Source organism: Portunus trituberculatus, chromosome 32, assembly GCF_017591435.1.
Source record: "Portunus trituberculatus isolate SZX2019 chromosome 32, ASM1759143v1, whole genome shotgun sequence".
Taxonomy (NCBI): Eukaryota; Metazoa; Arthropoda; class Malacostraca; order Decapoda; family Portunidae; genus Portunus; species Portunus trituberculatus.
Window position 1 is genome coordinate 14,692,847 of NC_059286.1, and position 26,657 is coordinate 14,719,503.

General features: G+C 38.3%; 1 protein-coding gene across 1 annotated transcript in view; it reads right to left on the reverse strand.

Moving 5' to 3' along the window:
* Nucleotides 1–1,612: 1,612 nt before the first annotated feature.
* LOC123511932 (CYFIP-related Rac1 interactor B-like) overlaps nucleotides 1,613–26,657 on the reverse strand; it is a 50,961-nt gene continuing 25,916 nt past the window's right edge. Inside the window, exons 4-10 of the mRNA XM_045268036.1 lie at nucleotides 18,322–18,424; nucleotides 16,553–16,689; nucleotides 15,495–15,716; nucleotides 5,725–5,804; nucleotides 3,986–4,112; nucleotides 2,702–2,772; nucleotides 1,613–2,512 (exon numbers count right to left, since the gene is read on the reverse strand). Coding sequence (XP_045123971.1) covers nucleotides 2,446–2,512; nucleotides 2,702–2,772; nucleotides 3,986–4,112; nucleotides 5,725–5,804; nucleotides 15,495–15,716; nucleotides 16,553–16,689; nucleotides 18,322–18,424 — 807 coding nt within the window. The 3' untranslated portion in view covers nucleotides 1,613–2,445. The remainder of the gene's footprint in view (nucleotides 2,513–2,701; nucleotides 2,773–3,985; nucleotides 4,113–5,724; nucleotides 5,805–15,494; nucleotides 15,717–16,552; nucleotides 16,690–18,321; nucleotides 18,425–26,657) is intronic.

A 26,657-nucleotide genomic window follows, 5' to 3' on the forward strand; every position in this document is an offset into this window, starting at 1 on the left:
TCACTGCATTTCCATCCTCCCTTGTCTAACATTTTGTGTGTTTTCTCTCAATGAAAGAAACAACGCTACATATGATACAGCAAGATGAAAAATGACGAGAGAATTAAAAAGAGAGAGCACTGAATGACTATTACATACTAGTTTTCTCTTTCAGCATTTTTGTATATTTAGCTAAAGACATACTATATAGATACACACTCACAGTCACACTCAAACACTTGTACACACACACACTCACTCGTAAACAAAACCCATTTCTATGGTACTGTTGTGTGTGCATGCAAAATTACATGAGGAAATTAAAGAATACATACCAAATACTGATTATTATGGGGCAAATCTTGAATAAATGAGGGAACACAGGTCTTACAACACCTAAGGAATACCACTTGGCTATGAGGGGAGATCTCCATGCAACATATAACATTGCTTTGGCTTTCTTATATCAGTTATAGACGCCTGGTACAGAAAAAGACCACAAATGATTGTAACAATGTGCAATGTCAAAGGGAAATGAAATCTATGGTTCATTTGTGTGCTAATGCCACCGCCACCACTCCCAAAGCTCGTGTTGTTTGTACATAATAAAGATCGTCATGGTTGCACTTTTTTCCTATTTGATGCTTCAATTTTTTGCTGCATTGTAGTTTTGTTTTGTCTCATCTCTCTGTTTCTTTCTCTAGTGTGTTTTATTTTAATTCCTATTTTTGTCACATTCTTTATGGTATGACATCTCTTTTTCTCATAAACATTCAATCATATTATGCTTTCACACTCTATACAGTTCCTCATTCTCTGTAGTTTCATGTTTCTCTTATACATCTTTCCCAGACTGCATTCTCTATCACCTATACAATATCTGAATCTCTGCAGCATATCTGTATCAGAAATTTTGAATTATGCTGCCATTGCACTGTCATTTCCCTGTTATAATGATTATACCTTTCTATTAAACTTTTTTTTTTTTTTGGATTATGCACATCTTGTTTTGACATTAGTTTGTTCTTGTGCAACATTTTTATTTCTGTAATAATATTTCTCCATTAATTTCCTTGCATTATGCTGTCCATTGTACTTTTATTTCCTCCCTCTCTTATCCCTGCAAGCCTTACTACATTCCCTCTAAACTCACGAGACAAATCACTAATGCATGTCAAACTTAACACTTGTATAATCAACCTATTGACCTCTTCACCTCATGTATGCAAACTCACTCACTATAACAGTAGTATAAACGTTTTTGTTTTGGCTTTTTTTTAGAACACATGTACTCCTTATACTGCAACTTACATGTATATATGTACTTGGTATAATATTCATGTAAAAAAGTGAAAAAACTGGGTGGGAAGAAGAGCAACGCTATGAAACTAAAGCATCTTGTGAGGTTCCATGAGATCAAACTTCATGAAACGTTACAGTCCTGTTGTGACGTTTCGCTATTTTACTTTTGTCAGGCAGTTTACACAAGGAGAGAGAGAGAGAGAGAGAGAGAGAGAGAGAGAGAGAGAGAGAGAGAGAGAGAGAGAGAGAGAGAGAGAGAGAGAGAGAGAGAGAGAGAGAGAGAGAGAGAGAGAGAGAGAGAGAGAGAGAGAGAGAGAGAGAGAGAGAGAGAGAGAGAGAGAGAGAGAGAGAGAGAGAGAGAGAGAGAGAGAGAGAGAGAGAGAGAGAGAGAGAGAGAGAGAGAGAGAGAGAGAGAGAGAGAGAGACAGGGTCAGCCTCAGTCCCTGTATAAAAAGTATTAATTAGAAGTATAGGAGGATTACTGAAAGTGAAAGAATATTTGAGTAGAAAAGGTTAAGATAGTAGTAGTAGTAGTAGTAGTAGTAGTAGTAGTAGTAGTAGTAGTAGTAGTAGTAGTAGTAGTAGTAAAAAGGGAAGATGACAAATCTAGCCAGTGAACCTCTTAGCTATCTTTCTTAACACTTTCATCCTCCTCCTCCTCCTTCTCTTTCTCCTCTTCACAGTGAACACCTAGGTGAACATCAAGAGAAGGAAGGGAGGAAGGAAGGAAGGCTCACAGAATAATACCATTAAGCCTCTTGTGCATCAAAGACATGAAAAAGAGGAGAAGAAAAGAGGCAGAGACAGTGACAGAGATATGAAAATATACATAACCAGAAAATAAACAGCCATGGGGAGGAAGAACTACACTCATAATACTATATAGCCCTCCCATTGGCTTCATATTTAAAGTGCGTGGTGCATGGTGGAGGAAGGGACATGTCACACCACTGCACTGTCTGAATACTGGAGGAGGCGGAAACAGGCAGATACAGCACGGGGATATGCTCTGGGGTTAGGCTGGGACTGACGGGAGGAGCAGCAGAGGATCCAGCCGGGCGAGGAGTGAGGGTGTCTGGTTGGGGGTGCCATGTGAGCAGTAATGCACCAGGTGGCAGTAGTGGTAGTGGTGGAAGGGGTGTTGGTGTCAGCAGCATGGCACTGTTATAGAGCCAGTAAGGTTCTGATGTGCTTTGGTGTGCTGTCATCATTCAGATGCTTCGTGGTGTATCTGGAAAGTGCTTTTTTGGTTAGTGGTTTATTTAGGTGACAGGGTTTTTATTTGTCTAAAGGTAATACAGAGAAAAGGTCAAATTTAAGTTGCTTTCTTCCTTCACCGTACAGGCATTTGATGGTGTGTCTACAAAGACAGGTTTTCTTATGTAGGCCTTAGGAAAAAATTCTGTGTGGCTGAGCTCACCTGAGTGCATTGAGAAGGTTTTCTGAGCTGGAGGCTGGCTGGTCCTTGAGAACCTTGACACACCCCTTCACCTGCAGAACACAACAGTACACAAATTGGAGGTATGCTAATGCACACACACACACACACACACACACACACACACACACACACACACACACACACACACACACACACAGCATAGTGTAGTGGTTAGCATGCTCGGGTCAAATTCAAGAGGCCTGGGTTCGAGTCCCGGGCGCAGCGAGACAAATGGGCAAGCTTCTTAATGTGTAGCCCCTGTTCACCTAATAGTAAATAGGTACAGGATGTAACTCGAAGGGTTGCAGCCTCACTGTCCTGTTGTGTGTGGAGTGTGATGTGGTCTCAGTCCTACCTAAAGATTGGTCAGTATAAGATCTGAGCTCTTTCCGTAGGGAAAAGGCTGACTAGGTGACCAACAGGTGACCGTGGTGAATAATCACACACACACACACACACACACACACACACACACACACACACACACACACACACACACACACGGCCCGGTAGCTCAGTGGTTAGAGCGCTGGCTTCACAAGCCAGATAACCGGGTTCGATTCCCCGGCCGGGTGGAGATATTTGGGTGTGTCTCCTTTCACGTGTAGCCCCTGTTCACCTAGCAGTGAGTAGGTATGGGATGTAAATCGAGGAGTTGTGACCTTGTTGTCCCGGTGTGTGGTGTGTGCCTGGTCTCAGACCTATCCCAAGATCGGAAATAATGAGCTCTGAGCTCGCTCCGTAGGGTAACGTCTGGCTGTCTCGTCAGAGACTGCAGCAGATCAAACAGTGAATACACACCAGGCTCAGCAAGGCAAATGGGTGGGCCTCTTATTGTGAGGCACCTGTTCATTAAGTAACAAGTAAGTACAGGATGTAACAAAAGTGGTTGTGGCTTCACTGTTCCAGTGTGTGGTGTGTGAATGGTCTGAGTCCTACACAAAGGTTGGTCGGTTTGACCTCTGAGTTCTTTTTGTACACTAGCTGGGTGAACAGTAGACAGCCATAGATAAATGAATGACACAAATAAATACAGGTTTTCCTGATGCACTTAGAAATAAACACAGTTTTCCTGATGCACCAATCAACTAATGAAATTCACTGACTGAAGTAGTTGTGTGTGCAAGGAGCACTCATAGCTTTTAATGATAAATGTGAAAAATTAACTTTAAAACTGAAAGAAAGTACGATAAAATATGAGAACATAAAGATACATGAAACAAGCTACCATGAATCTGATAAAAGTGGAAAAGCAACACTCACATCAATGGTGGAGGCTCTGGCAAATGCTCCTGTAGGGTGGACGTGATCGTACAAAATGATGAGGGCCACCATCACACGCAGGATGAAGAGATGCGTCTCCTCCCGACGAAACCGTGCTATCAACTCTCTGCAAGCCAGTACCATCATTATTATTGCTTTATTCAACTATTTCATTACCTTGTCTTATTTATCAATTCCCTGCAAGCCAGTACCATTATCATCATTATTACTTTATTCAACCTTTCATTAGCTTACCTATCAATTCCCTACAAGCCAGTACCATCATTATCATTGGTTCACTCAACCCTTCACTACCTTTCTTATCTCATTGGCTGCATAGTATGTTTTTAGAGTGAAATGGTTCCTCACATGGGTACAAAGAAAATGTTTTCCTTTGTTATGATTCATGAATTGAAAAATGTTTTCTCTCCTAGATACAAAAAACAATTTTAGATATTTTGTCCTTTTCTCTGATTAGTGATTTTTTCCCATGACTGCAAATATATGTGAAAAATAGCAAGGAAAAAATCATTCACTAATTTTGATTAATCCACATTGACAAACAAAGGCAAGTGAGGATGCAAACAAAATCAAATAAAAGCCATCAAATTACCCAATAATGATAACAATGACATATCCAGAACTGTATGTCAAAAATAATAATAAAAAAAATGATAGATGCAATGAAGCCCAAACAATGTAAAAGGTCATAAATTAACAGATATTGATAAACCTATGTACTCACAACAAAAAGACAGTACAAATGAAACCTAGATGATGTAACAGGTGATAAAAATAACAGGCAATTTACAAAGATATGGTGACAGTGATGGAAAAGTGTGTAGGCTTAGATGAAGCCAAGATAACACACACATACATATATACGTAGAAACAGGATAATGAAATGCTTAAGAATACAGAGTTAGGTATGTATGTAAATAGATGTAGAATGTTTAAGGAATACAGACCTCAGTATAACAACAGACAACAGGCTTAAGTGTACAAATAGAGATAGAGTAATAGAATGTCTTAGGAATACAGACTTGGATATGATGATGATATCTTTTGAAATCCAGATTTGAGTTTATAAAAAGATAGGATGATAAATTATTTTAGGAATTGGAGCTTAAGTATAAAAATATGAAAGACATTCAAGTATGTCATATAGAGATAAGATGTCTTAGGAATAGACTTGGATATATAAATTAGAGATAAAAACAAAGGTTTACTTATATATAAAAAAAAGAGAAGAATCTAAACTAAGTAGAGACATGAGATGAAGTGATTTAAGGATACAGTCTTAAGAAAATAGGGGTAGAATGATGAAAAGTCTTGGAAATACAGGTTTGGATATGTAAATGACAGATAGAACCACATGCTTACTTACTCATATGAATAGAGAAGAAGATAAACTACGTAAAAACAAAACGATGAAACATTTTAGGAATAAAGTCTAAGAAAACAGAGACAGAATGGTGAAATGTCTCAGGAATACATGCTTAGATATCTAAATAACAGACACAAAAATAAGAATGAAAATAAAGAGATGACAATGGATTTTAGGAATAACCATAAGAAAATAGAGATAAAGTTATGAAATGTTTACTAAATATAGGCCTGAGTGTAGAGTAAAAAGTTCACATCCATTTTGCCAATAAAAACAACTTGAAGGACTGAAAAATTAAAAAAAATTCAAAGTAAATAAAAGAATACAAATACACAGGTTACATAGAACTTACGGGTTTTCTAGCATCCTCTGGCACACCTTGGCCATGGTGCTGAGTGTCTCTGTGGTGTTGGCCAGGGGGATCTCCTTGTGCTGCAACAGAAAACACAGTGTGAGAAGGGAGTGCAGCAGCAGCTATTGGTGGTGGTGGTGGTGAGGGATGGTAAGGGGATGGTGTGTGTGTGTGTGTGTGTGTGTGTGTGTGTGTGTGTGTGTGTGTGTGTGTGTGTGTGTGTGTGTGTGTGTGTATTCACCTAGTTGTAATTTTACAGGGCCTGGGTATCATACTCATGTGGCCCCGTCTCCACATCTACACACATCCAACTTTCCTTTAAAACTATGCACACTCCTCACTCAAACTATTCCACACCTCCACACATCTCTGTGGGAAACTATATTTCTTCACATCCTTCAAGCATATTCCCTTGGCTATCTTTTTACTATGCGATCTCGTAGTTCTATTTAAATTTTCCTCTCTCAACATCATTTGTTCATTATCCACTTCATCCAAACCGTTCAACAGTTTATAAACCTGTATTAAATCTCCTCTTTCTCTTCTTTGTTCCAAGGTAAGCAAATTCATTTCTTTTAATCTCTCCTCATAGGTCATTTCTGCCAATTCTGGAACCATTTTTGTTGCCATTCTCTGCAATCTCTCCAACTTCCTTATATGCTTCTTTTATAAGGGGACCAAACCACCCAGCATATTCAATCTTGGTCTAATTACCGTACTAATTAATTTCTTCATCATATCTTTATCCATATAATGAAAGGCTAATCCAATATTTCTAATCAAATTATATGTTTCTCCAAACATCTTGTCAATATGAGCCTCAAACTGCCCATGGTCTTGTATTATCACTCCCAAATCCTTTTCCTTTTCCACCTTTTTCAACACTACTCCTTCACCCATCTTATATGACCCTCTTGGCCGTCTTCCACTCTTCCCCATCTCCATTACATGACTTTTGCTCAGATTAAATTCCATCTCCCACCTCTTGCTCCACTCCCAAATCCTATCCAGATCTGCCTGTAAAATTTCACAATCTTCTTCACTCTTCACATACCTACACAACTTCGCATCATCCGCAAACAAATTAATATAACTGTTTACTTCCTCTGGCATATCATTAATATAGACAAGGAAAAGTATTGGTGCCAGCACTGAACCTTGTGGGACTCCACTCTCCACCACCAACCAGTCCGACTTTGCATCCCTTATTACCGTTCTCATCTCCCTCCATCTCAAGTAGTTTTCCATCCACTTTAACACTTTTCTCTTCAGTCCTCCATAAATCTCTAATTTCCATAGCAGTCTCATGTGAGGTACCTTGTCGAAAGCTTTTTTTAAATCCAAATATACACAGTCCATCCATCCCTCTCTCTCTTGTATTTTGTCAACCACTCTTGAATAAAAGCTCAGTAGATTTGTTACACATGACCTCCCTTTCCTAAAGCCAAATTGATGATCCGATAATAACTTATGATTCTCCAGGATCTAATAGAACTAGTTCAGGAGGTGCTGTGAACCTTCCATTAAAGCTAGTTGTGATCTCGTTGAATGTTTCCCTTTGTGTCTCACAACTCAAGGGGGTAGTCACAGCCTACCCTCTAAAGACAGCTCTCCTTCTTCACACAAAACTACATGCACTTACTACACATACACCCTTCACTCCAAATCAAAATTTAAAAGAAAAATGGGACCCGAAATAAACAACACCTCGGAGTCCCCCTCTGGGGAGGGGACCAAAAATGTCCCCAGGTCGGACACCTCTCCTGTTGAAGACCACAAATACCTTGACACCTCCCTCAACTTTTTCTACATTAACTTCTGCAACATTCGTGGTCTTAGATCTAATTTTCAATCTGTGGAACACCACCTCTCCTCTACTAAACCTCATCTTCTTTTCCTCACCGAAACACAGCTGTCTGAGGCAACTGACAGTAGCCCCTTCTCTGTTCCCTCCTACTTTCTCTATTCTCATTTTCATTCCAAAGCTGGATGTTGCGTCTATGTACGTAACGACTTAACTTGCTCTCGTGCCCACGCTCTTGAGTCTTCCAAATTTTCCACCATCTGGCTACGACTTAACAGTCACTCTCAAACTAAATTCATCTGTGCTGTTTATCTCTCCCCTAACTCTTCTGACTATAGTAATTTCTTTGACTACTTAACTTCTAAAGTGGAGCACATTCTGTCCCTCTACCCTTTCGCTGAGATTTCCATTCTTGGAGATTTCAATGTTCACCACCAGCTTTGGCTTTCCTCTCCCTTCACTGACCACCCTGGTGAACTAGCCTTCAACTTTGCTATCCTCCATGACCTAGAGCAACTGGTGCAACACCCTACTCGTATTCCTGACCGTCTTGGAGACACGCCCAACATTCTTGATCTCTTCCTCACCTCTAACCCTTCTGCTTATGCTGTCACCCTTTCATCTCCGTTGGGCTCCTCCGATCACAATCTCATTTCTGTATCTTGTCCTCTGGCGTTTTGCCTCTGCCAGTTGGGGGAACCTGAGGAGGTATTATGCTGATTTTCCCTGGAATGATTATTGCTTCCGTGTCAGAGACCCATCTCTTTGTGCTGAACGCATAACAGAGGTGTTAGTATCTGGCATGGAGGCGTACATTCCTCATTCTTTTTCTCAACCTAAACCTTCTAAACCTTGGTTTAACTCAGCCTGTTCTCATGCTATACATGATAGAGAGGTTGCCCACAAAAGGTACTTGAGCCTTCCATCTCCTGAATCTCATGCACTTTATATCTCTGCCCGGAATCATGCCAAGTCTGTTCTTCAACTTGCCAAACACTCTTTCATAAATAGGAAATGTCAAAATCTTTCAAACTCAAACTCTCCTCGTGACTTCTGGCATCTAGCCAAAAACATCTCAAATAACTTCACTTCTTCATCTTTCCTCCTTTATTTCATCCTGATGGCACCACTGCCATCTCTTCTGTCTCTAAAGCTGAACTCTTTTCTCAAACCTTTGCTCACAACTCCACCTTGGACGATTCTGGGCTTGTCCTCCCTCTCCTCCTCCCTCTGACTATTTCATGTCTACAATCAAAATTCTTCGTAATGATGTTTTCCATGCCCTTGCTGGCCTAAACCCTCGGAAGGCTTATGGACCTGATGGGGTCCCTCCTATTGTTCTCAAAACTGTGCTTCTGTGCTTGCACCTTGCCTGGCCAAACTCTTCCAACTTTGTCTATCGACTTCTACCTTTCCTTCCTGCTGGAAGTTCGCCTACATTCAGCCTGTTCCTAAAAAGGGTGACCGTTCTAATCCCTCAAACTACCGTCCTATAGCTTTAATCTCTTGCTTGTCTAAAGTTTTTAATCTATCCTGAATAGGAAGATTCTCAAACATCTGTCACTTCACAATCTTTTGTCTGATCGCCAGTATGGCTTCCGTCAAGGTCGCTCTACTGGTGATCTTCTGGCTTTCCTTACTGAGTCTTGGTCATCCTCTTTTAGAGATTTTGGTGAAACTTTTGCTGTTGCGTTAGACATATCAAAAGCTTTTGATAGAGTCTGGCATAAAGCTTTGATTTCAAAACTGCCCTCCTACGGCTTCTATCCTTCTCTCTGCAACTTTATCTCAAGTTTCCTTTCCGACCGCTCTATTGCTGCTGTGGTAGACGGTTACTGTTCTTCTCCTAAACCTATTAATAGTGGTGTTCCTCAGGGTTCTGTCCTGTCACCCACTCTCTTTCTATTATTCATTAATGACCTTCTTAACCAAACTTCTTGCCCTATCCACTCCTACGCTGATGATACCACCCTACATCTTTCCACGTTCTTTCAGACGTCCAACCCTTCAGGAAATCAACAGATCACGCGGGACGCCACGGAACGCCTGACTTCCGATCTTTCTAAGATTTCCAATTGGGGCAGAGAAAATCTAGTAGTTTTCAATGCCTCAAAACTCAATTCCTCCATCTATCAACTCGACACAACCTTCCAGACAACTATCCCCTCTTCTTCAATGACACTCAACTGTCTCCTCTTCCACAATGAATATCCTCGGTCTGTCCTTTGCTCATAATCTTAACTGGAAACTTCACATCTCATCTCTTGCTAAAACAGCTTCTATGAAGTTAGGTGTTCTGAGGCATCTCCGACAGTTTTTCTCGCCCCTCCAACTGCTTACTCTGTATAAGGGCCTTATCCGTCCCTGTATGGAGTACTCTTCGCATGTTTGGGGGGGTTCCAGTCACACAGCTTTGCTTGATAGGGTGGAATCGAAAGCTCTTCGTCTCATCAACTCCCCTCCTCTGACTAACTGTCTTCAGTCTCTTTCTCACCGCCGAAATGTTGCATCCCTTTCTATATTTTATCGCTATTTTCATGGTAACTGTTCTACTGATCTTGCTAACTGCATGCCTCCCCTCCTCCTGCGGCCACGCTACACAAAGCTTTCTTCTTCCTCTCATCCCTATTCTGTCCAACTTTTTAATGCAAGAGCTAACCAGTACTCTCAATCATTCATCCCTTTCACTGGTAAACTCTGGAACTCCCTCCCTGCATCTGTATTTCCAAATTCCTACAACTTGTCTTCTTTTAAGAGGGAGGTATCGAGGCATTTGCTCCCCTAATTCTGGCTGACGGTTTTGGCACTTTTTGTACTCTTTGGAGAGCCAGCGCTCAAGTGGGCTTTTTTCTAACTTTCTTTTTTTTACCCTTGGCAAAAAAAAAAAAAAAAAAAAAAAAACCATATCCAATATTTCTTTATCACCCTCTCACAAATCATACCGACCACACTTGTTAAAGACACAGGGCTATAGTTAAGAGGCTCTTCTTTACTGCCTCCCTTATAAATGGGCACCACTTCAGCTCTTTTCCACTCTACCGGTACTTCCCTGGTTTCTAATGAGCACCTTACAATATCATATAATGGATCTATCAATTCTTCTCTACATTCCTTCAATAATTTGCCTGAAACTTCATCTGGTCCCATCGCTTTATCATCTTTAAGTTCCTCCAACATTTTATATAACTCCTTTTTAGTTATCTTAATGTCATCCATGTACACATTTCCTTCATTTCCTGTGTGTGTGTGTGATGAGGTTTTGTTAAAGTAGGTGTGTTCTACGGTGTGTGTGTGTGTGTGTGTGTGTGTGTGTGTGTGTGTGTGTGTGTGTGTGTGTGTGTGTGTGTGTGTGTGTGATGAGGTTTTGTTAAAGTAGGTGTGTTCTACGGTGTGTGTGTGTGTGTGTGTGTGTGTGTGTGTGTGTGTGTGTGTGTGTGTGTGTGTGTGTGTGTGTGTGTGTGTGTGTGTGTGTGTGTGTGTTTATTTCTGACTTCCTCTCTTGTTTCTATACACATATAGATTTACCTATTTGCGTTTGTTACATTATTACACTTCTTTCTTTCAAACACATGTCATTTCCATCTTCCTCTACATAACTTCTTTCCCTAGTTCTTCTTCTTTGTTACCTGTCTTCACCTTTCACTCTTATTCCCTTAAATTTACCGTACTCTTATCCTCTTTTACTTCATCTTCATCTCTCTTTTCTTCTCTGCTAATGCATGTAAACTATTATCATAACATTATAACATTTAAAAATTTTGGGGTACTTCACCTCTTTTATTCTATTTAATAATGCATGTTTTTATTACCATCATAACCTCCTTATTTTTTTCATCTCTTCATTTATCTTCTTTTTTAATAATTTCACTCTACACACGTCCACACACACACACACACACACACACACACACACACACACACAAAGTGCAACAGAAATGAAAGGTTGATTTGTAAGTTAAAATGTGAGGAATATAGACTCCTTTGAAAATTGTGTAATTCTTCTCCTTCACCAATGTGTGTGTGTATTTACCTATTTACAAATAGGTAAATAGGTAAATACACACACACATTGGTGAAGAAGAATTACGCAATTTTCAAAAGAGTTTATATTCCTCACATTTTAACTTACAAATCCCAACCTTTCATTTCTGTTGCACTTTACCTTTCCTCCTCAATAGACCACTCCTCTCTTCTGCTTCTACATAACTTCCTCCTCTGGTATTTCTCCTTTATTGTCTGTCTTTCTCTTCATCTGACAGTTCCATTATCTTACACCACAAAATTCTATCCACTAACACACACACACACACACACACACACACACACACACACACACACACACACACACATACACACACACACACACTTTACTGGTAAAAGGAAAAGAATAACAGTTTTCAATGAATGCGTCACACTTTCACTCTGACCTTTAGCTATTGCATTACACTGACTGCTGACTATCTTACACCACAAAATTTTATCATGTAACACACACATATACACACAGACTATGATGATAAAAGGAGAGAAATAACAGTTTTCAATGAATGCTGTACACTTTCACTCTGACCTTTGGCTATTGCATTACACTGACTGCTGCATTACTGTGTCCTGTTTGAGGTACCGGCTCACAGCAACACTCTGACCTTATCTCCTTGGAAGTGATTGTAAGAAATTGATCCTCAGCAAAAAAGTAAATAAATAAATACAATAAATAAATAAAATGAAATATATAACAATGATAAACAAATAAGTGAATAAATAAGAAGTTAAATCAAAAGGAAAAGGAAAAGTAATACGATAATATTAATCTTAGTATATCCTTGACAAAACAAATAAAGTAAAGTCAAAAGAAGGAAAGTAATGATAAAATTTATCTTTGTCTATCCTTGAAAGAAAAACAAAGTAAAATCAAAAGAAAAAGGAAAGTAATACAATGAAAATAATTGCTGTTTATCCATTGAAAAAAGAATAAGGCAAAATTCAATCTGGTCTATTGTTCAGAGAGAGAGAGAGAGAGAGAGAGAGAGAGAGAGAGAGAGAGAGAGAGAGAGAGAGAGAGAGAGAAAATTAACACTTAGGAAAATGACAAAAATCCATTATGATCTATCACTGGAAAAAAATAATAATAATAAAAATAAATCTTAGTGTACTCTTTGATGAGAAAAATGAATAAATCCTGGTCTATCATAAAAAAAAAAGATAGGAAAAAAATTAATGATAAGATAAATAGATAAACACAAATAAATAACAATACTACAACTAATAACAATAACAACAAAACTAGCTCACTCTCTTTCTCACACTTTCATCAAGGCTAAGTACTTTCTTCACCATCACACTGTTTGTCCCATTTGAGTCACCATCCTGCTTCCTCTCCATGCTCACCAAGACTCTCTCTCTCTCTCTCTCTCCCTCTCTCTCTCTCTCTCTCTCTCTCTCTCTCTCTCTCTCTCTCTCTCTCTCTCTCTCTCCTAATACTTTGCTTCATTCTCTTCTTTCTTCTCTTATTCTCTAATTCTGTCTGTAATCTCATTTATTCCTTTACTTTGTTTTTCTTCTGTTCTCCTCTGATGTGTGTGATCTGTGATCTTTATTTTCTCACTTTGTTTATTTTTCTATCTTCTCTCTCTCTCTCTCTCTCTCTCTCTCTCTCTCTCTCTCTCTCTCTCTCTCTCTCTCTCTCTCTCTCTCTCTCTTATTCTTGAATGGTTTCTATAAGATTCTCATTTATTCTTTTACTTTGTCTTTCTTCTCTTTTCCTCTGATATGTGTAGATGATCATTCTTTTCTCACTTTTTATCTTCTCACTTTTTATCTCTCTCTCTCTCTCTCTCTCTCTCTCTCTCTCTCTCTCTCTCTCTCTCTCTCTCTCTCTCTCTCTCTATATATATATATATATATATATATATATATATATATATATATATATATATATATATATATATATGTTAATTATCATTATAACTTTCCACTCTGTTTCTTCATCTTTTTCTTTTTGTTATTCTATTTAGTAATGCATGTCTATTCATCACTTCTCTGTTCTTTCATCTTCTTTATCTCCTTTTATCTCATAATGCTTGTTTTCTTGCATAATAACCTTCTCAGTTTCTCATATCTTCTCTCTTTTCATATCTATCTTCTTTGTAACATTCTAAATCACACTATTACTTAATTCATCATCTTCTGCCTTCTCTTACTAACCAATGCATATTTACTACTATCAGAACCTTACTTTCTCTCAAGTTATCTTCTCTCTTCTCGAATCTAGTTTTATTAATGTTCTGACTCACATTATATTACTGCATCATCTTCTTTTATCATCATTATTATTATCATTACTCCTCACTTTCTCTTTTCCTCAATCCATCTTCTTTATCCTCAACTCTTATGGCAACATTCAGATACATATTCTATCACTTCATCATCTTTTCTTATACATCATTGCATCTTTATTCTTTGGTTCTCATTTCCTTGTTCTTTTAATCTATTTTCTTTTCTCTTCTCAAATCTTCTAACTCACATTCCACTATTTCATCATCTTGTCTTATCCACCAGTGTATTATTTACTCTGACTCTATACTCCCTTTCTCATTTTCTTAATTAATCTTATCTCTTCTGAAATCTTATTGCAATAATGAGACACATTCTATTAATTCATCATGTTCACTCTTTTCACATGCACACTTTCTGCTTTTCTCAATTCATCTTCTCTGTTCTTAAGTCTTACTGCAACATTCTGACTCACATTCTCTTATATCACCACCTTGTCTTATCCAGTAATGCATGTATGTCACTATCAGATAATAGGATTAAATCTTTTCCCATGCTACCAGTTAGGTCATTAGCAGATTGGTCTTATCAGTGAGTCACGGGAGTGTAAGGTGACATAATGCTAGTTTGTAATAGCCACTGTGCTCAAGTAATCCTCTTTATGTACTTTTAGCATATTATCACATTTCTCTTTAAGCTTGACCTTTTCACTGTGATATACTACAATAACACCAGACTCTCTCTCTCTCTCTCTCTCTCTCTCTCTCTCTCTCTCTCTCTCTCTCTCTCTCTCTCTCTCTCTCTCTACTAGCATCTACAAGAAAGTTAGAGGTTAAAGTTAAAAGAACAGTTTGTTTGTTTTTCTACCAAGTTTAAAGATTAGATGTAGTTGTAGAGGAAGTCAAGATGTCTCACAGCAATTAGTGATTAGTAATAGCAGCCAAAAGGTTGTCATAATATTATATGGTTTGCACAATCTTTCCTTTTATTTATTTTTTTCCCCATTACTAAACTTTATCTATTTCTGTTTCATCCCTTCTCATGATCTGAACTATTGCAGAAGAGCACCTCTGAATCAAGACTGACATAACATTGTTGATTTGAAACTTTTCTAACTTTTTTCGAGCAACAATCAAGTCAAAATTTTTCTTTCATTCATCTATCACTACGTACTACATCCTATATGTCAGGCCAGCAATCCCAGACAGGATGACTGAAAAAGAGCACCACACACCATTCACATTCATAGCTTTGTCAGACTTTTGTGGGAAGGGGAAGATAAGGAAAAACCATAATTTAATAGTTAAAAATAAATAAATAAAGATATATTCCAGTGATAATTGGTTTTAAAAAATATGGCTTATAAGATAAGTGGCAGCAAAATTCTCAAGATCATTAACAAGGATATGACAAATAATGAGTCCAGGACTGAAAAAATTAAGTTCCAGAAAGAATTAGGAAGTAATTGTTTGTCAAATAGAGTGGTAAATGAATAGAACAGTCTCAGGAAATCATGTTGTTAGTGGCAAATTAATAGGGAACTCTAAAGGATGAGATAAATTTGTCAATACGAATGATAGGTGGAAATGTATAAGAATATTTCATACAGGGACTGCCATGTGTAAGCCTGAAGGCTTCCCATATTTTCTTACATTCTACAAGCACACAAAGCTGAGACACCAAAGCACCATACCTCTGTGACAAACTTTGATGTGGCTTCACTAAGAATCTTGAGCATTGGCGTGGAGTTGGCATAGAAGAGACTCATCTTGTTGCCAAGCTGGTGGTCAATGCAGAGAGTCTCCTCCGTCCCATTGTTGGCCACTGTGCCACTGCTGCCGTTCTGCTCTATCCTGGTGCGCATGATGATCCGGCGGTAGTAACTGAAGTCGTTCTGAATGGCTGGGGTGGTCATCTGAGGAGAGGTCATGGTGAGACTTCGGCTGCTGTTAGTACTATCAGGTATCTATGCTGTGGTGTTCCCATTGGTACCATCTACTACTCTCTTATTCATTTGTCTTGGTGTCAGTATCATCTTTTGAAATATATTTAACCTTGTAATGCAGTATTTGATTTGTAACTTGATTCATGGCAGTTAGTGGATTGCATCTTTTAGGAATTATACTCTAAATTTCTAACTCAACTCAACAAAAATTCAGCGGTTGATGGGTTGGATTCACTAAACTTGAGAATAAATTTAAGCATTCATATAAACTTTTCCTCCTTCCTTCCTTCTTTATTTGATTGTATTTACCTAACTTTTACCTTTACACACAGAAATTAGACAAGACAATAAATACTATGTGTGTATGTATATTTATTCATTCATTCCTTACCTACATATACATAAAGATAACACATCTCAACATCTCTTTAATTAATCTCTCACTAAGAGCATTTCTTTTTTTATGTAAGAGAGAGAGAGAGAGAGAGAGAGAGAGAGAGAGAGAGAGAGAGAGAGAGAGAGAGAGAGAGAGAGAGAGAGAGAGAGAGAGAGAGAGAGAGAGATGGGATAAATATTGTGAAACGTCCCTTTTAAATGAGATGATGTCATAGGCAGATGGAAATACAAAAGCAGGCAGGCAACTGCACAAATTACCAGAGAAAGGAATGAATGACTGAGAGTACAGAAATTACCAGAATGAATGAATGATGAGCATATACTGGCTAACTCTTGCATTAGATCCACAAGTACTGCACTGATTCAAAGGATACCCGTGACAACTCTTACATCTAACACATAGTACATACCTTCAGCTCGTCAAACTTGAGGGTAAACTCGAGAATTTCAGCAAACTGTTTCACAAGTGCCTGCTGATACTCCAAGTGTGCAGTTGGGGTCATCTCCGGCCCACACAGCTCCGCCAGGATTCTCGGGACAATCATCTCTGTGCAGGATAGATCAGTGATGGTGAGATACAAAAAATAAGAAGAAATAAAGATAGAAATGATGGATGGATGAGGATGAATGTGAATGAAATGATAGATGGATGGAGATTAAAAAAAAAAAAAAAAAAATTAAAAGTGAAATAAAGTAAAAATGCAAGGATTCTCGGCACTATCATCTTAGTGCAGGATGGGCCAGTGACAGTGAAGTACAGAAATAAGGTGAAATAGAGAAAGAGACAAAATGAAAGAAATGATATATGGATGGAGGTAAAAAAAAAAAAAAACAAGGATTCTCAGCACAATTATCTCTGCGCAGGTTAAGTTTGTGAAAATTAGATAAAAAAATAAGATGAAATAGAGAAAAAAAATTATGAATGAAATGATGGATGGACGGAAATGAAATGAAATAAAATAAACAGGCCAGTGAAAGTAAGGTACAAAATCAAGATATAATGAAGAAAGGGAGAAGTAATTAAAAATGATAGATGGATGGAGGTAGGATAAAATATATAAATAAACAAACAAATAAAGAGTCAAATATAATAAAAATGAATTAATACGTAGACAAATTAATAAAAAATAATAAAATGTCAGGAGGATGAAAACATACAAAAATAGCAAAATAAACAAACAATAAATGAAATAAATGCTAATCAAATAAAACAAATAGATTAATAAATTCTGAAATGAAAAAAATATTACAAGAGAGAGAGAGAGAGAGAGAGAGAGAGAGAGAGAGAGAGAGAGCATAAACAACCGCAGGCAGACACGAACCGCCACAAAAGAAGAGCAGATGAGTGAGAGGAGAGTGAGAGAGGGAGAGTGAGAGAGTAAATAAGAGATAATAGGAGGAAGAATTGATGAGGGAAGAGAAAGGGAGAAAAGAAAAGTAGGGGAAGAGGTATAGAATTTTCAAGAGAGAGAGAGAGAGAGAGAGAGAGAGAGAGAGAGAGAGAGAGAGAGAGAGAGAGAGAGAGTATACATAAATCAGGGAGGAGAATAGAAGAATTGTAAAGAGAAGGAGAGATGAAGAACGAAAAGAGAGAAACAAAAAGTGGAAGAGGGAGGGTGAGAGAAACGAAAATATATATGAATAGAGAGAGAGAGAGAGAGAGAGAGAGAGAGAGAGAGAGAGAGAGAGAGAGAGAGAGAGAGAGAGAGAGAGAGAGAGAGAGAAGCAGAAATATAGCTTTTCAAATGGAATACAACAGTGAAATGTAATGCCAGAATACTATACAACAACAACAACAACAAAAACAACGAGACAAGAAAAACAACAGCATAACCCGTCCCCCGCAAAAAAAAAAAAAAAAAAAAAAAACAAAGACAAAACAACCCTGAAGAATGAAAAAAAAAACGAAAAAAAAAAAAAAAAAAACGAAGGATGAATACAAAAAAGCAAAAAAAAAAAAAATAAAATAAAACAACAAATAAGAAAAATCAAATAAACCCAATAAAACACACACACACACACACACACACACACACACACACACACACACACACACACACACACACACACACACAGCCCTTTTTACCCCCGTTTCCTATCCCCACACACACACACACACACACACACACACACACACACACACACACACACACACACACACACACAGAAACACACTTACCGATATCGTTGGAGAAGAGATAGAAATGTTTGAGCTTCTGAACCAAAGGGGTAACAATCTCCCACGCCTTCCTCTGGCAGTCATCCGCTGGGTCGCTGATAGCCTGAGGGGAGAGACAGAGGGGAGAGAGTGTGAGAGGTGTCAGAGAGAGAGAGAGAGAGAGAGAGAGAGAGAGAGAGAGAGAGAGAGAGAGAGAGAGAGAGAGAGAGAGAGAGAGAGAGAGAGGGGTAAAGGTTGATTAAAGAGAATGCGTGAAGGAAGGAGGAATAAAAGGAGAGTGAGAAGAGATGTAAAGATAATGAAGAGAGGAATGATAGAAAAGACGGAGAGAGAGAGAGAGAGAGAGAGAGAGAGAGAGAGAGAGAGAGAGAGAGAGAGAGAGAGAGAGAGAGAGAGAGAGAGAGAGAGAGAGAGAGAATATTGAGAGAGGAAAAAAAAAGAGTGAAGAGAATAGAGAAAGGAAAAGGAGGAATGATGACAGAATTAAGTTGATAAAAGGAGGTGAATGAATGTCAAAGAAGGAAAGAAAGAAAGAAAAATAGGATAGATGGACGAAATGGAAGGAAAATAGTGATGGATAGAATGAAGGAATTGGACATGAAAGAAGTGAGAGATAATCTGAAGGAATGAAGAAAGAAATGAAGGAAGGAAAAGAGGAAGGAAATCATTGTTCTTCTTTCCCAGGACGCGGAGAAAGAAGTGATGATTTTAACCTTTTTCTCCTTCCTTCTTTCCTTCTCTATTTCATTCGACCTAACTCTCACGGACACAAATGGGAAGGTATAATAACATGGGTGTGTTTGCTTATGATTTTCTCCCTCATCTATGTAAACAAATTGTACTTTCTTGTTAATACATAAAAAAAAAAAAATAATAATAATAACAATAAGTTCATTCTAGTTTCTTAATATTTATACCATGGTGTGTGTGTGTGTGTGTGTGTGTGTGTGTGTGTGTGTGTGTGTGTGTGTGTGTGTGTGTGTGTGTGTGTGTGTGTGTGTGTGTGTTTACTACACTCTAATCTTCCCCTTTAACACTGAAGAAACACGACAAACACCTTTAAATTATTCATCTCACGGCACAGTAAAACATTAATTCGCAACTAAACACCTTTTCTGGAACACACAGAAACATTTATGGTCCCTTTTCTACATCACTTCTGCCTGCACCTCCATTACTTAAAAAAAAAAAAAAAAAAAAAGCTGAAATGACACGGTCTTTATAGTGTTCTACTGGTTCTAGTGACAGACAAACATTTCTACATTATTAACAGGAGAAACACTCTTGAGGACACGGTTAATCATCTCCTTTGAAAATTGTTGTGGTGAAGTGACACGGATATTTCAGGATGTTTTGATGTTTTTACTCACAGATTAATAACATTCTACCTCATTAACAGGAGAAACACCTTTATAGAACCCAGCTAACCATCTCTGTGGCCGTGGCTGTGGCGAGGTGACATGGGTTTCTTAAGGATGTTTTAATGGTTCTACTGACATATCAATAACATTTCTTCATTAGTAACAGGAGGAATAATCTTGAGGACCCAGCTATTTATCTATGTGGCATTTGAAAATAGCCATGATGAAGTGATACGAGTTTTTAGTATGTTTTAATGGTTCTTCTAACAGATTAACAGTATTGTAACATTATTAATATGAGAAACAGTGTTGAGAACGTGGCAAATCATCTCTGTGGCCTTTAAAAATAGTCGTTGTGAAGTGACACGGTTTTTTTTTCAAGAATGTTTTAATGATTCAAGAAACAGATTAACGACATTTCTACATAAATAATAGAAGAAATATCCTTGAGAATCTGGTTAATCATCTCTTTGGCCTTTAAAATTCGTCGTTGAGGTGACACAGTTTTTTTTTTTTTTTTTTAGAATATTTAAGTGTTTCCACTGACAGATTAACAATATTTCTACATTTTTAAGAGAAACACTCTTGAGAATCCAGCTCATAATTGTTGTGGCCTTTGAAAACAGTGAGAGAGCAAAGCGATTATGATCTAAGGCCTAAGAGTGTATTTGAACGTACGTACGTGTGTGTGTGTGTGTGTGTGTGTGTGTGTGTGTGTGTGTGTGTGTGTGTGTGTGTGTGTGTGTGTGTGTGTGTGTGTACGACTATCTATATCTACAAGTCTTTCCGGTTTAATGTCAGAAAAAGGACTGACGTGCCACACACACAAGCAGCGCCATCTTCTCTACACATCCTGCCCCACACACACACACACACACACACACACACACACACACACACAAACACACACACGGTTACAAAATCAGGCATACCCAGAAGATTCCTAACATTTCCCCGCGAGAATTTGCAAATGTCATCCGTAAATATTTTCCTTCCCTCTCCCTTTAAGATGTTGAAACACCTGACAGCACCAGAGAGAGAGAGAGAGAGAGAGAGAGAGAGAGAGAGAGAGGTGTCAGACTGCATACGTGGCATACTTTAATAATAATATTTTTATCATCAGTGTGTCCTCTCTCTCTCTCTCTCTCTCTCTCTCTCTCTCTCTCTCTCTCATATCTTCTAAGAGTGCTCTGAGGAGGAGGAGGAGGAGGAGGAGGAGGAGGAGGAGGAGGAGGAGGAGGAGGAGGAGGAGGAGGAGGAATACAAAGGAATACAAAGGGAAGCCAAACAGCAACAGACCTGTTGGTCCTTTCGAGGCTGTTTGAGGAGGAGGAGGAGGAGGAGGAGGAGGAGGAGGAGGACAACAACGACGACGACGACGACGACGACGACGAAGAAGAAGAAGAAGAAGAAAAGTAGTAGTAGTAGTAGTAGAAGTAGAAGTAGAAGTAGAAGTAGAAGAAGAAGAAGAAGAAGAAGAAGAAGAAGAAGAAAGAAGAAGAAGAAGAAGAAGAAGAAGAAGACGAAGACGAAGACGAAGACGAAGAGGAGGAGGAGGAGGAGGAGGAGGAGGAAAAACGGTAACTAGCTATTGATTAATTTTGCTACAATGAGTCATAGTCAAAAGCTAGTCAGGTGTGCTCTCTCTCTCTCTCTCTCTCTCTCTCTCTCTCTGAATCAATAAGTACTGCTTTTCCCCTAAACATTACTTGGATCTTTGCATCAATACGTCACATCAATGCCTTACAAAACACCTCATGAGTTTGTTCACAGTCTAATTAACAGGTGCGTCTATCTATACACCTGTCCGTAATTGGTGTCGTGGTATACCTGTCTATCTGTCCATCTGTCTATTTATGTGGGTATTCTTAAGGGTACTCAAACACTCTTATACAGGTCTTAGTGGGTGTTAGTAAGGGTTTTCAAGAGTGTCTCTATGGTTGTAGTGACATTTTAAACCCTTGAGTGCCATGACGCGTTTCCATATTCATTGTGGTTACTGTCTGGTGGTTTTATACAGCTTCAGAAACACATTTAGGGGACTCAGGTGATAGCTAACAGGCTCTAGTGGAAGTTGTTAAGGTTTTAGTGTTTTAGTGAAGTTGGTGATGGGTAACAGGGTTTTATGGTATTAAGGGTTTTCAAGGGTGTCTCTATGGTTCTAGTGACATCTTAGGGGTGTTTGAGATTCAGAATGACAACTAACAGGCTCCAGCGGAAGTTGTTTCAAGGATGTCTTTGTGATTTTGGTGATAAGTAACAATAGCAAAAACAATAATAATACTTTACAATGGTATTTCTATGATTATAAAAAAAAAAATATGTAAGAGGAGAAAGCTGACCAAGGACAACATAAAACGAAAAAAAAAAAAAAAGACCACCTAGTTGCCAGTTCTCTTGCAGGTCCGAGAGAGTTGGCAAAAAAAAAAAAATGGGATAAATGTCTTGAAACCTCCCTCTTAAATGAAGTCAAGTCATAGAAAGTTGGAAATATAGAAGCAGTTATGGAGTTCCAGAGCTAACCAGAGTAAAAAGATCTAATGAAAGTTACTGAGGTTTTCAAGTGTGTTTCTATGATCCTAGTTATAGGTAAGAGGTTCTATAAAACTACTGCAAGTTTTCACTTTAGTTTATGATTCTAGTGATGGTTAAACAGGGTTCTGCATCACTAAAGAGAGAACACACCACAAGAACTCAATTAGAACCTCCTTGGCTTCTGAAAATAGTATGGTTCTATGATTTCAATTACAGGTAAGAGATGATATAAAGTTAGTCATTTTCCCGTTAGTTTAAGATTTAAGTGACAATTCAAGGGTTCTGCATCTTCAAAGAAAGAAAACACCACAAGAATTCAACTAGAACCTCCTTGGCTTTTGAAAAATAGTATGCTTCTATGAGTCTAATAATGAGCAGTTTCCACGCTAGTTTATGATTCTAGTGACAATTAAACAGAATGCAAGAAAACACCACAAGAACTCGACTAGAACTCCCGTGGCCTTTGACAATAGTTCCGCTGGGAGACCAAAGCGTTTAGGAATACTGGTGTGGCATTATCTAAGACCTCCTCAAGGGTACAGTGCTTGAAGTGTTCCTCGGAGCAGAGCAAATGGGACCACGTGGGAGAGAGTAAACACACCACGTTGATTTGATGTCCGTGATTCTCAAACTTCTTAGTTCGCCGCAACTTACGCTAAAGAAAATGTACAATGGTTCTTTTTTTTATTTATCTGATTTATTTTTTTATTTACTTTATCTATTCATTTATTTTACCTTAATCATTATTATTATTATTGTTATTATCATTATTATTATTATTATTATTTATTTACTTATTTATGTATTCTTTCTTTTTTTGTGTGTGTAGTATGAGTGATACTGGTCAAGGACAAGAAAAAAATGAAAAAAAGGCTAACTCGTCTCGATCTACACCAAAGAGAATGTAAAGATACTTTTTATTTTTTTCTTATTCTTATCTACTTATTTATTTATCTCTTTGTGTGTGTACGAAGGATACTGGTCAATCGCAATTAAAAGAACGAAAAAGAAAGCTCCATTGCAGTCCATAAAGGAAATACATAAAGAGCATCCAAAATTAAAGAATAAGTGTCTTGAAATTAATAAAGAGAATATACGGAAGCAAACAGAAAGTATAAACTTGATTTTAAAGAGAAATTAAATGCGTTCTCCCTTTTCATCTGGACTAAGACTGTGTTGAGGGTGAGAAAGCCCAAATCTGGCGCTGAGAATTACAGTAACCAATTCCACACTTCCACTGACAATTCAGAGCATTTTAACCCTTCGCGTGACATTTAATTCGTTTCCTTATCACTAACAACTCTAAGACTCTTGTTTCATTGAAATAAAGCGTCATCAACATACCCTAACACATCACTTAATACTACCAATTGACACTTTCACCAACATTTCAGAACAGTTAACCCTTTTTTGTGCTATTTACTTCGTTTCTTTATCACTAACAACTCTTAAGATTCGTGTTTCAATGAAGTAAAGTATCACCAACATACAACTGAAACACGTGGCTTAATGGTATCTAAGGCTTTCACTGACATTCTGGAGCATCCTTTCTTAATATCTAACCAGACAGGGACGTTTCCTCTTGTTCTTATTCTTATTGACGTCAGAAATACATCAAAATGTACCCATCAGGCTTATCGTTATCAGTTGACGCTTTCACTGACATTTAACTCATCCTTTCTCGATCACTAAGCACTCTTAGCCACTTCCTATAACTCCAAGCTTTCACAACACACAATGAACTAGTTAGTATGAAATATTTACGTTCAGTACCTATGAATATGAGAACAGTAGTAACAGAAACATATCTCCCCTTCACAACACACGAAGAACCAGCTAGTATGAATTACTTAAGTACTGTACTTATGAATACGAGAGCAGCAACAACACAAACCCTCCGCAACACTTGTAAAACCAAACATGAATTAGTGACGTACCGTATCTACACATACGCAAACAGTAAGTACTAACACAAACCCTTCACAACACTCGATGAATTACGTACTGTACTTCTAAAATACGAAGGCAGAAACAACACAAACCCTTCACAACACTTGCATAACCAAACAGCATAAATTATCAACGTGCTGTACCTACACATACGCAAAGTAGTAACACAAACCCTTCACAACATTCCATGAATTATTGAAGTACTGTAATTATAAATAAGAAAGCAGTACCAACACAAACCCTTCACAACACTTGCATAACCAAACAACATGAATCATAAACGTACTGTACCTACCTCTAAATAAAGATTAAGAAGCAACACAAACCCTTCACAACACTCCATGAATTACGTACTGTAGTTCTGAATACGAGAGCAGTAACAACACTCATATAACCAAACGATAGGAATTATTTATGCAAACACATCCATATGCCTGTCACCTCGCGTCACTGGAGACCTCGCACGTGTTGACAATAGTATGGATGCGAACTGGTAAATTATTTCTTGTTTCCACTTCTTTTTTTTTTTTTTTCCCTCCTGACTGGTCGATACTATGCTGTCATAACTGTTTCCGTACTGATATCTTTGGGAGTTCACTGCAGGTGCGGCTAAGTAATATCGTCACTTATTATGCTAAATCTTGAAGTAAATGGACAACTTTGTCACCCAATAAAACAAAGAACAAAATACAGTGATGGATAAAATAGAAATAAAAAGAGAGGGAAAAAAGGGAAGGAGGAATGGCAATATTACAAATTTGCATGTATTGAACCGATGCAATTAACAACAATAACGACAACAGCAACAACAACAACAACAACAACTACTACTACTACTACTACTACTACTACTACTACTATCTATCTATCTACCTACCTATCTATATATTTGTTTGCCTATCTAATGTTTATTTTGTGTGTGTATGTATGTATGTATGTATGTATATCCAACAATGCACATTCATATTGATAAATCTCCTTTCTTGTTTTCCCATCACGTAGTTTGAAGGCACACACACACACACACACACACACACACACACACACACACACACACACTTCCTTCCTTTTGTTTCCATGTACGTAAATTGCCGTGTACGTATATCAGCTCACATGTACGTACGTCAAAGTGCGCGAAAAGAATGTTATTGTTGCGATGCACACGAACAAAGAGTACACACACACACACACATACACACACACACACACACACACACACACACACACACACACACACACGTGCATCAATACTCCTTAGGGTACAGACAAAGAAGAAGAGGGGAAAAATGATGATGAAGGAAGAAGAAAAAGAAGATAATATAAAAAAGAAGAAACAAAACAACAACAACAACAACAACACTAATCATGAAACTAGCAATAACCATAAAATATCAGAATAAATCATGGAAAAGGAAGGAAAAATGATGAGGAGAGAGGAAGAGGAAGAAGAGGAGGAAGAGAAGGAGGAGGAAAACAAGAAGTGGAGGGAACAAAGAAAAATCAGAGCCAAAAACCACAAGTGAAGAATAATACGAAAGAAATAACAAAAAAGTACAAAAAAGAGGACAGTGAAAAGAAAAAAACTGGAAAATCAGAGGAACAAAAGGAAAAAGAAGAAAGAAAAAAGAAACAAAAAGAACACCACCGCAATATTGAAACCACATTATCACTACTTATTCCTCTCTCTCTCTCTCTCTCTCTCTCTCTCTCTCTCTCTCTCTCTCTCTCTCTCTCTCTCTCTCTCTCCATTCCTTTCTTCAACACCTCCTCCAAACACACACACACACACACACACACACGACCTCTGTTCAAACCCACACTAACAGACACACAGACACACACACTACACCCCACTCCCCACCACCCCAACACTACACACTTATACACTAATCCCCAACTCCCCAGTAACAAACACCAATAGACACACATACACTTTAACCCCCCCTCTCATCCTCCCACCCCGAAAACACTACCCATTGTCCCTACACCCTCAACCACCATCACAACCCCACTCTTCTCCCGCCACCCCCACCAGCCCACAGACCTAACGCACGTGTCTCGCCTTCCCATATATGGTCTTGTGGTGCCGGTTTCACTAGCCAATCATAGCCCTCCTCCCTGCTACGTCATCGTTTCCCACCAGCCAATAGCAGCGCCCCACCGCCACCAGAGGCTGCGAGGTTGCCAAATGCTTTATGCACTTCTGGGAAATTTGAAGGTTTTATTTTGTCTTTTTTTTTTTTTGTACTTTTGTCTTTTTTTTTTTGAGGGGTTGGATGGAGGGAAGGGTGTGTGTGTGTGTGTGTGTGTGTGTGTGTGTGTGTGTGTGTGTGTGTGTGTGTGTGTGTGTGTGTGTGTTTTTATTTTATTTTGGAAAGGGGATTTATTTTGTGGGATTTCGTTTTAAAGAGAGAGAGAGAGAGAGAGAGAGAGAGAGAGAGAGAGAGAGAGAGAGAGAGAGAGAGAGAGAGAGAGAGAGAGAGAGAGATT